Genomic DNA, 17,339 nt, shown 5'->3' with positions numbered 1-17,339 from the left:
ACGGTTTGTGGCCAATAACACTTTAGGATGGGTGAATTCAGTGTTAGTGTTCTTGTCAAAGAAAACTATCGAAAAAAACCAACGTGTTCAAGAACCACACAACACTGGCACCGTGCACAACTTTTTCCTAGGTGAGCTTTTATTGTGGCTATGTTTCCGGAGCAGCGGCTGCCCTGTGTGTTGAAAATTGAAGGGCTTGTGGCATGGCAATGCTCTCCTTTGGAGAGGGAGACACCTTTGTGCAACGAAGGACCAGGTGTTTCGTAGTTTCCCACATGTCTGCACCCCTGCACATAGCAGCTTGTACTTTGGGGGTGCAGTCAAAGTGGCTACACTAGTAAAAAAAGTGGAGTGCGCCTGTGCGTGCCTCAAAAAGGACGTTGCCACCACTAATGTCATAGAATAGCTCCATAGCAATGGCACCCTTGTTGTCTCAATAAAAAATTCATAGTTCTGCCCAAAAGGCAAAGCACAGATTGCAATAGCAAATTAGTAGATAGCTTTACGAAGTAAGGGTACTAGTTTTATCAGCCGTGTAAACTTGTAAACATTTCCTTACTAACTAAATTAACAATGATAGAATGTGTAAGCATGACTCAACGAGGACGCAGAAAGAAACAAAGACAGTGCAGTCTGTGTGTCTGCTCCTTTCTACATCCTTGTTCAGTCGCGCTTACACATTCTATCGTAGATTCAAACCAACTAGCCCGTCAGCGTGTTAACTAAATTAACCAGCATGGTGTCATGTGCGCACAGATAAACATGAACACATCTCGCTCAGCGAGCACAGAAAATCTGAAAATTCTGGAGTGAGGTATCGTGGCAGCGGCAAGTGCATTGACCTGCACGCATGTCTCGCTTTAGTGCAAATGAAATGTTAAAAGCACAGTGCATACGAAGCTACTGGCACTGCGCGCACTCTGCAAACATCCCAGATCGCTTTGAAGATGAGGCCCGCATGGGCACACACTTTAGCCACGTCACAGATTGCTTTCAAGACACAAGAGCGCTGGAAACGCATTTCTATGGCGTCTGCCAAAGCATCTACTACGGCGTCCTTGGTTTGCGTGGCCAACGCCGTAGTAGACGCCGCAGTTGTCTCCACCGTGTACAGAGCGGCGGGTGAGGAGGACAACGAGGCACCATAGCAGCGGCCAGAGAACACCCCTCCTCTCTTGCCTTACCCCCTGCCGCGCGCGCCACAGAAGAGGGCACGCATCCTGGCTGCGTTCCTTGCTTACCCATGCGAGATTGAACCGCGTTCGTTGGCTCTCCCTAACATGCATTCACTCATACGGAACCTCACGGCAACAGTGATGGCAGAAATGTGCCTGGAGTGTCCATATCGCAATAATAAAGAACTGAGCGTCTTTTTCTTGATCATGGCTGGCTGCCACAGCTCCCACTCTGCCTCACTCACAAGGCCCTGAACACTTTTGGTGGTCTCGTGCCTGGTTTCTTCGCTTTCTGCATAGTTAGAGAGGCCGTGTTTTATCTCAGTAATTGCCCACACACCCTCCACTGCATCCAGATGCTTTTAACATGCTGGAGTACCCTGCGTGCCCACCTATTGTCCATGCTGCAAAGGCAGCACTCGAAGTCAATTTTGCTCCTGGACTCACAAACCTTGAAAGAGGACCAGCTAACATCATCTTGGATGGCCTCGACCATGGCAGCCCAGGGCCAGGAGGCCCACCTCTCACTGCCTGTATTCCAGCCGGTGGAATACAGCCTGGGGCTGAAAGGCATATGAGCAAGTTCGCAAAGGTCGGATCAGGCACGTGCACTGCCTTACTCTGCTCGCGCACCGTGAGGTAGCTGCTACAGCCCCAGAGGCACTGTTGACGCAGTATGTGACTGTATGTGCACACTGCGTAGTGCCGATTGCCTCAAGTGTGCCTCGTGTTCTGCAGTGATGCCGTCCGACATGCTGAGGATTATGCCAAGATGGTGGCATTCTTCCAATGTCAGGAGCTTCTTGCCACTTGGGAGCACCACAGCAGGATTGGCTTGCTGTGGATTGGCCTGCTCCAGAGAACTGAAATACCGCACATTTCTTTAAGTCGAAGGCAAGGCCCAAGGTGCTAAAGTGGTTGGGTGAAGTCTCGACCAGCTCCTGCAATTCTGCTTCACTGTTGGCCAGTAGCAAAAGGTTGTCCGCAGAAACAAGGCCAGCAAGCACCCAAGTTGCTGGGGTGCCGTCATAGGAGAAGTTGAGTGTAAATGCAACACCCTAGTTAAAAAGTGCTTGTTCCCGGCTCGCTGCATATAACATGTATAAAGAGGAGATAGGGTAGCCTTGCTTCAGACTCCTCTCCATCGCCACAATGATAGTAACATTCATGGCATCTGGTGATGACCACCTGCATTACTGGTGGCATAAAATGAGCTCCAGCCTGTGTGTGCAAAGATCATGGCCCGTGCCATTATGATAGGTCAGGCACAAGAACAGCTGCGTTGCCTCTTGGGATTCATACTTGTGCCTTTGCCAGTAGGGCCAAAAATTGTCAGTAGACAAAAAGAATTTATCTAATCAAAATTGGCATGGGACTTGCAAAAGAGAAAAAAAAATGTTCCTTGGCATTTGCATTGTCTAGCTAACAAACAATTCTTATATCATTCAAAGTGCGATTTCTTTAACCCCCTCTTAGTTTTTTAAGAGGCATTCTGCATCCTTTAGCTGTTAACTGGATTGTTTAAATGTGCTCCCTTTTACTGTGGTTGACCAGCAGCAAACATAAAATGATCACAATACTGCAACAAAAAAGCAGTCGGACGCATGAAGCGTCGGTGTGCAAGAAGAGGAAGCGTTCACGACCTCGGCAAACTTTAGATCAAAACCAGAGCCCCCTCGCTCCAGTTACGGAGGTCCAGCAGGAGGTGGTTAAGATGACATCGGATGAAGTTCCAGAGGTGACGCATAAAGTGAACAGCACAAGCCCGGACGCGAATACATGGTCACGCTTAACACCGTGGGCTTGGAGCTCAGAATATCAACGAGACGAATGAGGATGCTGCGAGACGTCCCCATCGGACTGGGCAGTCGGAGCACTGCTGCGGCAAATTGACGCCCTGCAGTGGCTGCTATCTGGGTCCAACATGCCTGTGGTGAGAGCGGCTGTGAAAATTGTGCGTGCCATAGACGGTAACCAGTAACCTGCGCCCCTCTCTGCCAAAGTGGATGTCCCGTGAAACATGCACAGCGCAGTTTGCATAAGGACAGTAAGTAGGCTGGTGCAGCAGCTATAATCATCATCTTAGCCATACCACCTTCATCCTCCAACTCTGTTTCTGTCATTCCTCTAGCGGGCAGTAGCAGGCTGGAGTCACATTACTCGGGCCGACTTCTCCGCCTCTCTCATAAAATGAGTGTTCAGCTGCTGTGGCATTTCGCGATATTGAAACAAGGTAGGAATGCACTAGGGAATCGTGGATCCACAAGAAAATGGCTGTAGTGTACTGTACATAAACGTACAGCTGCTGTACACTCCGCCTCCCACGCAAAACGTGTGGTAGTAGCTGAAGCTGCCTGTCGGCACTAGAATAGTTCAGACCACTATACTTTACAGAGTAGAGGTGAAATGGTTACCATCCACATCTACGTTCCCTTCATGTTCCAAAGATGTTGCTGCTAGGGCCACTGCCATAATTGCACATCGTTTCCAGAAATATTTCAATGCATTTTACAAATATGTGGGGCAATGTATTTTTATGCTTGATTTCTCTTTTTTTTTTTAAGTTTTCACTGGTTTTCACTGATTTTTCAGTTCTGTGCCGTGTAGAAGATGGAATCGTGCATATTAAACACAGGGGAGGGGGGGAGGGGTTAATGTTTTTCTTAAAACAGAACAACATCGCAGGACTAGAGTTTTTGATAGGTACTCATTTGCACTTGGCAAGGAGGCTGTTTCAAACTTGCAAAATATAGCACTCTTTAAAGAGTAGGAAGAGGGGGGCCCCCTTTTATCATGTACAACTGTCTTCAGACTTAACCCCACCAATGAATATACATCTGCCTGGTGTTTTTTTCTTATGCAGAAAAAAAGAAAACACCAATACCTAGGCTCATTTAGTTTTTACAGATGGGTTATGTAGCTAGGCGGACTTTAGCAGCAAGAAAATTTTCTATTTTTTTTAATTACCTAAAACAAGCTGATGAACATTTTCAGCACTAACTTTAGCACAGATGTTGCCATTGTAACAAAGGAGAGCAGTAGTGAAGTTATGTTTGCTTAGCAGAAATCTTAGGACTAGTACCATTTTCTGCAAATTCATATCTGGAAAAAAAAAATGCATTGGCGTGCCAGATAAGTTTCCCAAACGCCTGCGTCTACCAGTTTGGGATGATCTTTACTGGAATGCTGAGTCATTTCGTAGCAAAATGGACTTGGAACGTTTTTAATCGGTGCCTCGTCCTAACGGGCACGTACATATGCACTGCTACCTATGGACAAACAAAGCACTCTCTTTCATCCAAGTACACATATTGTTTGTCAACTTCATCGTGTCCAAAGCGAAGGCCATTTGGATTTATTTTATCTGAAGAAATAAACATGAACCGTACCTGTTGTGTGTGGCTGAATGGAATGTACAGCACCCACAGCTCTCGCATACCAGAGTCAGTCCCATAAAGTTCAGAGATATTCAGAGATTACACACACTGGCCGGACCCACATGTTATGCTAGGAATTGATAATTAATCCTTTATGTGCCAGACGTTTTTCTGAAGAGCAGCAAATTCAATTTCTGTCTAAGTAACATATTACCAGGCTATAAATCCAAATGCTATTTATTGGCAGTATGTTGCTGAACATTTGACAAGTTTCTCAGTCTAAAAATGTAAACACAATTAAGACATGCTAATTATAATTAAGATAATTAGCATTCCTCGGGCAACATGGCCTCCCTGTCACTTTCACAGTCCCCTGTATACACCTAGTAATCAACACTGAAGTCATCCGAATCAGTCGCAAATGTTCTTGAATTTCTGTGTAATTCAAAAAATGAACTGGCTTTTTGTGCCAGTCTGACATGTGCAGCGTTGTCTGCAAAAAAAAAAAAAAAAAATTGCCGCATAAATCTGAAGTTGAACCAGCTTCTGAGTGATGGCACAACCAGACTATGGATATTTCACATTCACAAATGATCTTGAGTACGTCCAAGAGTGTGTTAGCGGAAGCCAGATGAGTAAAGTACTTAGTATGACACTTAAAAGGGTTAACTGGAAGGCCCTGGCAAAGAGCTCAGAAATACCACCTGCTCTGAGGTCAGGATAAGAACCAGGTCACCGATTTTTTTTTCCATCTTTTTTTTCTTTGCTTTTATTGTTTACTCGACAGCATGGAAACTAAGAAAAAAAATCTTACAACTTGTCACAACAGAATTCTCTTTCATGGGAGAGAAAAAGAATGATAGAAGAGAAGGGGAGAAGGTGCTCTCCCTTTCCTTCATTCACGCTTCAGAAAGTTAAAAATGCCAACATCAATGGCTGCCTGGAGAGTTCTCCTCCACATATTTTTTTCTTATGGAAAATCATAGGAGACATAGCAAGGAGTGACTTCACTTTTTTCTTTTTTTGTAACAGTTTTCATGAATTTGCCTTGCTTCTTTTCTTTTTCTTTAACAAAACTTAATTTACTACAGCCTAGCACAGCTAAGCGTCCTGTACAAGACAACAGTTTATAACAAGTGAACAAAGGAACAAGCTACTGTCGTGACAAAATTAAATGTGCACAGGGAACAAGTGCTGAAGACATCTCCCAGTTTTGCTTCTACAATAGCAAAATGGTGGACACGCAATAGCTGTACCATCATCGAATGATGCACTAGCATTGTGTTTGTTCACTCTTCTTGTTTCTAAATTCTCACAGCTCTAAAGGTCCAAGTTGTATGAGGAACTTCAGATCGCTGGTTTGCGTTTTCCTGGAATTTCCTAGGGAACATGAGCAGCCGGGCATTTTTGTCTGCACATAATTTTGTCACAACAGTAGGACATGGTTGAAAGGTTTTGGAATCGCTGCAGGCCAGACCAACCAGGGAGTGGAAAGTTGCAGCTTTCCGACGTGGGCATCCTTCTGAATTCGATTATAGTGGGTAAAGATAACCAATATGAAATCTGAGTTGCGGCACAATGTTCTAGCCACAACAGAAACTTTTTTTTTAAACAATGCAAGCCTCCGCATGCAGGGTCGGCCACTTTGTGGAGGAGCACTTCATTAATATTCGAGGGTGTGTAGAAGCTTCAGTTTGAGATGGAGGCTTATAGGTTTAGTGCTATTGAGAGATGGCAGGCCTAGGCGCCACATTGGCCACTTTTTTTTTTTTCCCACAATGTAACAGAAATACTGAAGTTATGCAGAAGTGATGGCTAACGAAGTTCCATCAAGTGTCAACGACCCTGTACATTGTGCTGTAGAACATGCAGTCGAAACGGATGTAACAGATGTAAGATTGTGAACAGTAACTACACCAGCATGCACTCCAGAAGCGAAGTGCACGGCATCTGAGCGGACCTGCATGAGGCCGTCCCAAAACTTTTCAACCACACTGTCGTTGGTGCATTCAAGCCTCCACACAATATACACGCATGCACACACAGAGATAGAGACATAAGAAAGCACAGATGTACAACAGGCTGCTGGCTTTTTTTTTTTTTTTCGAATATAGCGAGGAGCAGGCGCGCTTCTGCAGGCTTGATTTCGAGGAACCGCAGCACCTCTACTAAGTTGAACCATCATCGCAGTCATGGCACACGCTGCATCACTACGTCCTAGGACCCCCCCACGCATGCGTCAGGCAGGTGCCAGGCCAGACCTGCTGTTGCAATGCGTAAAACCCTTGAAAGCAGGCTGAAGTGAACACTGTTAAGTCTTGTTTTTTTTATTTCACATTGCACTCCCCTATTGTAGTATTTTTCACAGAGTTGTTCACATCGTTACAGCAACATTCCTATCATTGCAGGCATACCCTTTTTTTTTTAATGTTTCACACGAAGGTTACGACATCACATGAAACCCAGACATGGTATCGTCAAAGGAACCACTACTGCGAGCTCGCACTGACTGGAAAGACTCGGGTTCCGTACGTTTCAGACCACAGTTGTGCGAATACACATGGCTTAACCTCTTAAAGAAATGTAATGTCTTGTAGCCAACAATCCTGACAAACCAATACAGCAGACTTGCAATAATTCAAACTCTGGTGACTATGTTAGTTTAAGCAAATCTCAAAATTTTGGTTCACCTGCTACGCCAATGCACCTTGAAAAATTGTTCAATTACAAAAGTGTTGTCGATCAAACCAACCTCTTTTGCTTCCCAGGACACAGAAGTGCAGCTACAGCTGGCTGATGAGGGGATGTTGCTAAGGCGTAAATAGTTAAAGTGTGGGCACATTTTGATATTCACACTTGCCATGCACACTGGTGGGTATCACTGACCTGGTCATGTGTTTATAGTTCTGATATCTCAATACACTTGCCCAATGACTCTATTTCTCCCTTCTCTATAGCAAAAGCAAGCAGTGGCCAGTTGTTTGTTACTGCAGATTGTTTGTGGGTTCCTGTATCAACCAATAATTCTGTTTTGTGCCAAACCTTTCTGAACAGTTCAAACAAAGGTCTATGGCCCTCTGGAGTGTGAATAAATGCAAGCCGGCTGTATTTCGTATTAAGCATACAATAGAAAATTGCAAGTCATGCTAGCATGTCACTCCAACAACTTTTCTACACCTGTCCGCTTGCTAAGATAAGGGAAAAAAGTAAAAAGTATTGTGGTGGGTTTGAGTGACAAATTCACAAATATATATGGTCTCCTCGCCTTAAATTTAAATGTGTAGGCAATTGCAAACTACTAGATACATTCTCCTTGCATGCTTTTATGTTATCCAGAAATGTATCATAGGCCACAAAGCCAAGTGGACTAGACAGTGCCGTCTCTTTTTTTCATTTTTCTTTTTTTTTCTCCAAGCACAAACTGCTTAGAGCATTGTATCAGGTGTTGCAGTGAAAAATGAACTCCAAGTGAGGATCCCCAAATGAACACACTGGCATTCTGGAAGTGCTTGATGTGAAGCCACATAAGGGTCATTATAAATGAAATTCCACTGGATTTGCAAAAATGACTAGCTCAGTGCTGACTGATGAAACTGTAGTTGGTACATTGTTGAGGGATTTTTAACGACTAGAAGAGATCACAAGCCTACTGTTGGAATGCCACTGAAAGATCTCGAGGTCCAATTGTAAACATACAACCAACTTCACTTGCAAAAAATCAAAATGCAGTAAAAATAAAAGCAACCGTAAATGCATTGAAAATGTTTCTTTGGTAAAAAATTATTAATGCAAACCTTCGGGAGAGGAAAAAGAAAGGTTCACAGCAGAAGTCGCACTGGGAAAAATGCTTTGATCAAACAACACAGAATATAAAGTAATTGCACAAAATATAAAGGAGGAAAGCAGTGAAAGATGCCAGTATAACACACAGGGTACAACCGAGAAAAATCTGGATGTATCACTGAAATTGTGCCCACACAATTGTTTTGCAATGTTGTGGCTCCCTCTCTTTTAAACTCTCCTTGCATAAAATATTCCAGACATCCTATTTTTCAACAATTAGAGAACATCATTACTTTTAATTACAGAAAACGGGACGAGCTGACCATGCAAAAGATATAACGAAGCATACTATAAATGCAGGCTTTGTGAGTGGGTCCCTTTTCCTTCTACATTAAAAGATGCAAGTATGTGAAGAGCAACCAATACATGCTTGCTGGCAACATAAGACGCTTGTAATGGCAAGTCAATGCACAAACACTAATTCCTGTTATATTAGGTTCAGTTTTATGAGACTGCTGCGTCAGCTGACCAATGTTGCAGACACTGTGGCAGCATGCTGCATGGTGTGTTGACTGCCCCATCCCTGCGAATCTAAGTCACAATGATTATGAGAAGTTCAAAATTTTTAGGGATGCCTAAAATGGGACAGCAATTACTTGGACAGTACTCGCTACACAAAAGTGCAGCATTAACTGGTGGACAGCCCACATAGAATGCATAGCCAGAAGTTGCTTCAATGCAGTGTTGAGCCAAATCAGTGAAGGATTTGGCTCAAATGACTGGATAACCCAATAGCTAATTTCAATCGTTGGGTGCATATCAAAAGCAATGAAAGAAAAACTGCACTTTTGTCAGGACAATAGGCAGACAATGCATATGAATGCTTGCGTCATCTGCTTTGTGTACCATGGAGAAGTGCCATTTTCCATCGATGTTTCACACTTTGCATACATTTAGCAGTGCAAAGAAAAACCTGTGAGCCAATACTGAAAATGACTGCCAATGTAATCACAGCTAGAACCGTCAGTAGAGCCTGCAGTGCCAATTATGAACAGTATGAAATGTTCATTTCTGGGCTTTACTTGTATCCACTGTACATGCTCCGGTGAAATAACATTTTGCATTTCAAAAGTTTCGCTTAAGCACTCTTATCACAACAGATAGCGGTCATCTTCAATTGTACTACGGACAACTAGGTTTCAAATTATTCAGTGCACAGAACAAGTTTACCAAGTGTTCCAGTCAACATACACTGCAGCACACCAGCACAGGATGTCTAACATAACAAAAAAAGATTGCATTTCAATGGAGTTATCAAAGCAGCAGACAGCTTTGGCGTGGCTTCAAATTGGGGTCAAGCTCTAGACTGATCACTTTTGGAAGAGCCACTTTTGTTGTACGGGATGTATCATGTGTTGCCTAATGATGTTCTGCTTATTGGAACCTATTGGCATGACAGGTTGCACATCAGGTCTCAAGTGTAACTGTACCGTGTGTCTTCTGCTTTAACCCCGGGAAGCAGGTGTTACAAGAAAGGAGGAAATTTTGGGTAGTATGCTCGGCATCAGCAATACTTCCACGTCATGTAATTCCAGTGATTGCTGGGGCTGGCAGACGGCAAAAACATTTCTTTGACAGCAGAATGAATGCTGCTCACTGCAGTGATGTGTATTCCAGCGCCAAAAGTGACAGCTCCCAAGCATGACCCCAGGTATGTACATAGCACAATATGATGGCCAGCTTTCCTAATCAGATTCCTACAAGCGCTGGCTTCAGACACAAAAACCTAGCATGACACTCGAAAGTCTGCGATCATCATACAAAACGTTCATCATGCGATTAAAGAAAGGAAAAGGTGTTGAGAAGGACCAACGGGGGTTGCTTCCTATGCGTTTATATGCAACGGCCACTTTCTTCGAGAAAGAAAAACAAAACATCAGCAGGTCCGGCCTTCACAAATGCAAGTCCCCTTAATCGCTAACAAAAGGGCCACAGTAAAAAAAATAAATAAATTGTGAGACTATCTTTTTCTTTTTCCACACTTTATCACATCTCTGCCCTAAACTAACAAGAAGAAAGGGTGTCCCTTTTTTTCTGTTTTCCTGGAATGTCTGTTTGCTTCTTATTGCAGGGCTCTTCTGGTCTCTCTCGCCACCATCGTTTCATTAATAACACCAGGGGAGTTGGGGACGAACAGGGAGGTAAGTGGGGAAACAGGTTGCAGTGGGGAACAAGGCTCGTAAGAGAATATATGTACACATTTATACACGGGCAACCAGCATTTACAGAAGTCACACTCATTGTCAACAGGCGCCTTCGTCTCTCCCGCCATAGTGCCAGGGGACACGTGCGGCGCCAAATAAAGGGGCCAACCACACTTGGCTCCGTTGCGAGAAGGCAATGGGCAGGCGGGTGTTTGTAAACAAGCGGAGATGTACACGGAGAACGCACACCTTTTTTCATAAATCAGACAACCACACAGCAACAGCCACAAACAGAGGCCTTGCGAGGCTCGATTCACACTGCAGCAATGTTCTGGCGAATCATCTGCTATGGCACAAGCAGAGGCCGTGTTCTCAACCTGTCAATTTTCGGAACATCCTCACATCTGCATGGCGCAATGATCAACATGTCGTCTCACTGGAGAGACGGACACTGTGTTAATGCACTCGACGAACTGTGCGATGTAAAAAACAATGTCGAGTGTGCCGTTCTTTCCGTACCATGTGCTTCCACCGAATCAACCAATCAATGCTATCAACCAGTCAAGTGATATTCCCAAAGGTTATTGATTTAGAATACAGGCCCCATCTTCTGCCACCGTCGCAGAGAAACTACAAACCAGATATGAAAATGACCGGCATCAGCCACCAATTTCCTTCAATACATGATAACTTAGAAAAAAATGTTGGCTGGAGAACACGTGTACCACCTATCATCTGGATAAAGCAGAGTGGTTTCTTGCTGCTGTTTTTTGACCTCTGGCAAGATTCTCAGTGATCAAGAATTTTTGTTTGCTTTTCAGTGCACCTATATAACTGGAAGATCACTCAACAGCCAGCAGAATATTGCTGCACCTGAATCGAGCCATTTGAAAAACCAGGTGAAATAGATCCCCACGCACTTCTAGAACACTTCAACAACGGGGGGAAATGGGCAGACAGGCTGATTCCTGATGTTAACAAGAAAGAAAAAAAATAAGAGGGCTCCGTTTGACTTCTTCAGACTATTAAGATTTCTCCTGTTTTTCAAGCGCTTTGCTGTGCCTGGTTGAACTGCTGAAGGCTCTACGCAATATACAAGATGTGCGAAATCCCGCTTCATTCCAAATCAATATAAGTTCAAACAAGCCCCTGCTGTATGTGTGAAATGTCACGATGGCTTGTAAGTTTCTAAATATTAGCATGCCAAGTGAAACAAGCAACAGCATTTTTCATGCACGGATGCTTGGGAGTATGGCCTAAGGTCAGTACGGCAGGCATGCAGTCATTTTGTTGCTCAAGAACAGCTGAGATGCTCTTCATCTATAAAAGCCGACATATGTAATTGACTAGATTTAACGTCCCAAAGCCCTAGTTCAAGTATGAGGCATGTCAGTAACATTCTGAATGTATTCTGGGGCCAAAACGTGCCAAAACCACATTTTGATTATGGGGCATGCCGTAGTAGGTGACTCCGGATTAATTTTGACCACCAGGGTACCTTGAACGTGCCTCCAATGCTTGGGGCATCGGCGTTTTCACTATTCGCCCCCGTCGAAATGCAGCTGTGGCAGCCGGGATTTGATTCTGCGGCCTCGTGCTTGGCAGCACAACACCATAGCGGCGGGTCAGAGTAAAATGCTCTTGAGTAGTTTTTACCATAACGGGTTTCTTTAACGAACAGCTAAATATAATTTCACAAGTTCCTTTGCACTTTGCTTTTATTACAATAAACTGTAGAGGCCTGAAATCGTGCTCAGGACTTATAACACACAAAAATGTGATCTAAGCATTTGATCAAATCAAAGCTAAAGCATTTTTGAGCACTCTGTGAAACTTAAAAGGCTTTCAAGGCCTTGAAAATGCCCATTTCACATTCAAGGGCTGAAAGGACTGCAGACCTTGCTTTCTACACAGATGAGCACATTTTGGCAAGACCAGAAAGGCAGAACTTAAAGCACAAACAAGTTGTGTTTACGCTTGATTTTATCAGAATAAAGGTATGGTCTCAGTCGCTTAATGGGCATATAGAACATTTCCACATTTAATCTTGATAGTGAGTAATTTTTCCCCATTTATGGTCAATAAGAGGAAAAAAAATAATAACCTGAAAGACAGTATCATCCACGGGTGCAAAAGGTTTCATGAACACAGCAGAAATGTAAGAAAAGAAAAGTAAAAAAAAATCCTGCGCACAAAACATCTCTCCCTGAATCTCATAGTGATGAGAATACAAAACCTTAATTGGCAGTGCGTGCTATTTTGATTGTGCTGTGTCACTCTAGCATGACAAAATTCTCTGGAAGAAACGAAACATAAAAGGCAGTTGGGAGAAGGCTAAAGGAGTGCAATCTGCTGCTTCTTTAGATTTTAAAGATGCATATGACCTGGCTTGTGCTGCTTACACAAACTATTTCAGCATGGGGAATTGAAAACGTTCTCATAGCAAGGAGTGGATTGATTTCATGAAAAAGAAAACAGTGCCATATTGCGTTTCAAATTGAGTCCTGAATTGACTGATCTACAAACAAGGGCAAATGACAGTTGTTTCGACAACGCAATACGTACGCCTGCATTAAGGAACATTTCCCACCGACACAAAAAAAATTTGAAGGCACAAGGCAACTTGCAGGAGAGAAATATCACAGCAGATTTGGCTTCATGGTTTACGTTTCCTTTTGTGCTTCAAAAGTACAACTCAACGTGGTCCTTACGGTAAGTGGAAACAATGCATATTTTATTTGCTAAATTTCGAGGTAAAATTTTGCTAAGCTTGTGCGGACACGTCGATATTTCGTGCACCTAAGCCTGGCCATAGCAGTGAAGTGTCAAATTTCTGTTGTCAGCTGGTGAGCCCACTAATTAGAATCCTACTGCCTCAGACAATACTGGGAGAGGCGTGCTCCAGTAGAGACCCTCGGGGAAAGAAAAAAATTTGAAGTGCAACAGCCCTACTATGATAACAGATCCTTCCTTACTAAAGTAGCTAGGAAGTGGTGATACGAACCCATTCTGTACTTCACAAAAGCAACAAACCCCAAACGAGACTGTGCTCAATGCGGGAGTGTATAGATAATAAATTTAACCGACACCTGTTCCACTTGGCCCACTTCTTGGCAGGTCAGCATTACATTTGATACGAGATGAACGCAACTGCTTGCAGTGTAGTGAGGATAGAGTTACTGTGTAGACTAGACCTGAGCTCATTGGCATGGCGAGTACACTGCAAGCCACATCGTAGGTTACAGTGTAAGAAGTACCTGATCGGTAGACAAATAAAATTATTCATTGCAAAAATGGTATGCAACCAACAAGGGTGTCAGAAATAGAAACAAGGACAAGTGCTGTGTCTATCCTTTCTTTCTATTTTCACCATCCTTGTTGGTTACGCACTTCTTTTTTGCAACGAATGTGGGTCACCTTGCCCGTATTTTAGTCCTTTTATGTGAGACAAGTTAAAGAAATGACCCAATCCCGGGGAGACATTTTTGCTCCTTCAGTTTCGGAGCTACAGTAACTTTTTCTAGATTTTGTGTGACTAGCATGAGGCACATCGGTATCCACAGATGATAGCAATTCTGGTGGAATGCCGAGCATGTTGTCTTAAGCACAATGCCAAGAATGCTGTTGACCATAGGTAACTGTAGCACAAAAACAAGGAGCATAATGATTTTTTTAAAAAAAGACACACGTCTCCTCCTTCTACTTGTTGTGTCTTTTTTGCGCTACAGTTAAATTTGATCAACCTATACCAAACTGGCTCACTTTCCCGTTTTGCTGAAACACTGTTGCTCGTACATGTCGCAAATGTGTCCAGTGCCGCGTGAAATCATGCAACAGGGTTTTATCCTCGGATGTGGACAAACGAGAATGTCGGCTCTGTTCGGCACCAGCTTATTGGCATTTGGAAATCAAAGCAGAACGCTTAGCCTCCGCCATCAGGGCTACCCCGACGTAATGTGTACACCCGCACAGTTCAGCAGTCACCCAGGCGCAGCCTTCGCTCTTCTTAGCGGCAGTCAAGCTGGCAGCGGTCACAGCAGCAACAACAACAGCAAGGGAGCAATGCTTGCTTAGTACTGAGGGGGGTGTGGACACTAGGGATCAGGGCCTCTCCAATCTGCCTGCGCTGTTATGAGACAACTCTGGCTGTACGGCAACTCGGCTCGCCTCGCTTTGGACAGTAAAGCAGTTAGTAGCACCCTCTGTGCCAAGCTCTTTGCTTTCCCAGCTGCGTGCAGTTTCCCGTTGGAAGAATTTCAAATGTTGTCGGCCTCACACCTCTCAGGTGTGTTCAACCGTTTGCCGTGCGGTACTGATTTGCACGCAGGTATAATGCCAACGCAGAGGGTACTGCAGTGGAACACAGAACAAAAGTTGTACTCTGGGACTGTGTTCTAGAATGGTCTGTTATGGGCATTCCATTTTCAGCAGCTGTTGATTAGTCAAACAAGCAGAAGCTCACATGACAAAAATATTTGGAGCGGTCTGCACAAACTTCAGCAGCCACATGTCATGGGGCCCATTCACACTGGCTACTCGCAGAGGTAGTGTGACCAAGTTGGTCGCCAATGGTTGCTTTGATCAAAGAGCGGCTGCTTTTGGTCAGTCACTCCCTGCTTGATTATTCAGTCACACAACTGCAGTTGCAAACCTACTGAACCAATCAGCGGTACAGGAGCTGAACGTCTGCTTATTTTAAGTGGCAAAGGCGGAGTGAGCAGACGTGAATGACATCAAGCTCGGGCCTTTTCAGTGCGGCAAAGGGCCGGCTGCACCTACCAGTGTGAACATCAGCCGCCTTGAGTCTTGTTGTGTCTTGAGTCTCGTTGCTCGCCATTCTCTGTCGGTCGCACGAGCTCTGTCAATTGCCGGTGTGAATGCACCCATAGGCCGCGAACAGCTGACAGTACTAGCATTGACTGGCGACTGTCCTGTGCCATGGCGAGGAGATTTGAGACACGAACCGAAAGCACACAGGACATGCATTAAGCGTGACAAAGGCATTTGCTCGCTGTGAAAATTAGAGGCACGGTTATGTTTTCTCTCAGCGTAACAGTCACGTCTCGTTGCCATCAGGTAGAAGGTGGCAAAAACACTGATCTTGGGTAATGCCTTCAGCTACAGTGACAGAGTAGCAATTAATTGCTCCAAATTTAGGAAATTATGTTCACTCTGTTGATTTGGCGCAAGCTTGCATATTACATGCACCCCCCCGAACTATGGGCTTAATGAGGCTTGGAAGAGGGCTAGCTGGTAAACTTCACCCGTCCTCAGGCTAACAGTGAAACAAGAAAACGAAACAATGCATTAAATGCCAGTTAGACTGCTTCACACATGCAGTCTTGCTTCTTTGTGTTAGTGTCATGTCCTGTTGCTTTACCGTTAGTTTAAGTTGATTAAACCCTCAATTCTGCAAGAAAGAAAGTAAACCTGCAGTAAATCAACAAGAGGGAATGAGCTTCCTCGCATTTAAAAGCAACAGAAAGCTGCTCTAAAATGAAACACAGAATTCACCGTTCGTTTTTTTAGGCACTGGGCTGGATGCTACGCTGCACGAAAGTGAAAGTATCGCTGAAAGCGATCGACCGAGAACACAGCCCCAGCACGAGTCTGCTGCGAGCAAGCCAAGTGCCGCGTGGCCTCAACCAGCGGCTTGATGGGCAGAGACTGACCGGAGGGGACAGGGGCGAGGAGGAACAGGAGGAAGGAGCTCTAGCACTGGCAGGAGGCATTCGGAGGTGCGGCGGGGTTGTCGGTGAGGTGCGTGCCCTTGGCGCCGCCGCCCGCCAGGAGCGCGGGGTCCGAGTCGAGGCTCTCGGACATCTTGTCGCAGATGATGTCAACGAGGCGCTCGAAGACGGCCTTGACATTTACATTTTCTTTGGCCGACGTCTCAAAGAACTCCAGTCCGAGCTGGTCGGCCAGCTGTCGACCGCGCTCGGCGCTCACCACTCGTTCATCTTCCATGTCACACTTGTTGCCCACCAAGATAACTTGGGCATTATCCCACGAGTATGTCTTGATCTGCGTCACCCTGCAAGACACAGCAAAAGAGCACAGCGGCAGACTTGTCAACATTCACAGACCTCTGTATGCAAACACAGCTGCCGCAACTGAAAAGCTTTAGTGATTTGGGCAATATCCGTGCGCTGCCCCTGGCAATATCTTATGTGCACCCTCAGCCTACACTGGAAGCTGGTGGCTGCAATCTTATTCTCTGTTTCTAAAGCCCCCATATTAAAGATACCATACTTGAAAACTGAGGAAAACTTTGAGCAGACTTCGCTCATGCGAGCTCACATAGTAGCTCACTGGGCCCGACCAGACTTTGTGCACAGGCACTCACGACAAATGTTCCTTGACAGGAATTTTTGCCTCCCATATAAAATCAAGCAAAGCCAAGCAGGTACACTTCACCGGATCCGCCTGAGCATTGCCTTCCCTCAATGGTTCGCCCATCTTGTCGGCCGTGCGGACAGCTTGAAATGTGAACATGGCAATTTGCCTGAATTTTTGCAACACGTTTTGCGAGTGCCCCTAGTATGTGCCATAGCGGAACACGCTGCCTTCTACTGTGGCAGGCAGTGCAAGGCAACTACTGTTGTCAGGTACCGCTTTAACCGCAACTTGTAATCACACTGGAGCAAAAAAACAGCCACAAGGGCTGTTCTTGTCTATACAAAGAGCACTGGACTAGACTCGAGACTTTAGGGAGACCACTGAATCATGTGTTTATTGCACACAGTGTTCTTTTTTTTTTTTTAGACAATACAGATTTTTAAATAAAGAAGCTATAAGTA

The 17,339-nt window shown here is 44.7% G+C and overlaps 1 protein-coding gene across 3 annotated transcripts in view; it reads right to left on the bottom strand.

The window, feature by feature from the left end:
* Positions 1-5,607: 5,607 nt before the first annotated feature.
* Positions 5,608-17,339, bottom strand: part of Rab3 (RAS oncogene family member Rab3) — a 104,954-nt gene continuing 93,222 nt past the window's right edge. For all 3 annotated transcript variants that reach the window (XM_065453817.2, XM_065453819.2, XM_065453818.2), the window contains exon 4: positions 5,608-16,573. In XM_065453817.2, the coding sequence (XP_065309889.1) occupies positions 16,252-16,573 (322 nt within the window). In that variant the 3' untranslated portion in view covers positions 5,608-16,251. The remainder of the gene's footprint in view (positions 16,574-17,339) is intronic.

This window comes from Dermacentor albipictus, chromosome 9 (genome assembly GCF_038994185.2).
Source record: "Dermacentor albipictus isolate Rhodes 1998 colony chromosome 9, USDA_Dalb.pri_finalv2, whole genome shotgun sequence".
Classification (NCBI taxonomy): domain Eukaryota; kingdom Metazoa; phylum Arthropoda; class Arachnida; order Ixodida; family Ixodidae; genus Dermacentor; species Dermacentor albipictus.
The sequence above is the reverse complement of the archived record's forward strand: the minus strand, read 5'-3'. Positions and strand labels throughout refer to the sequence as shown.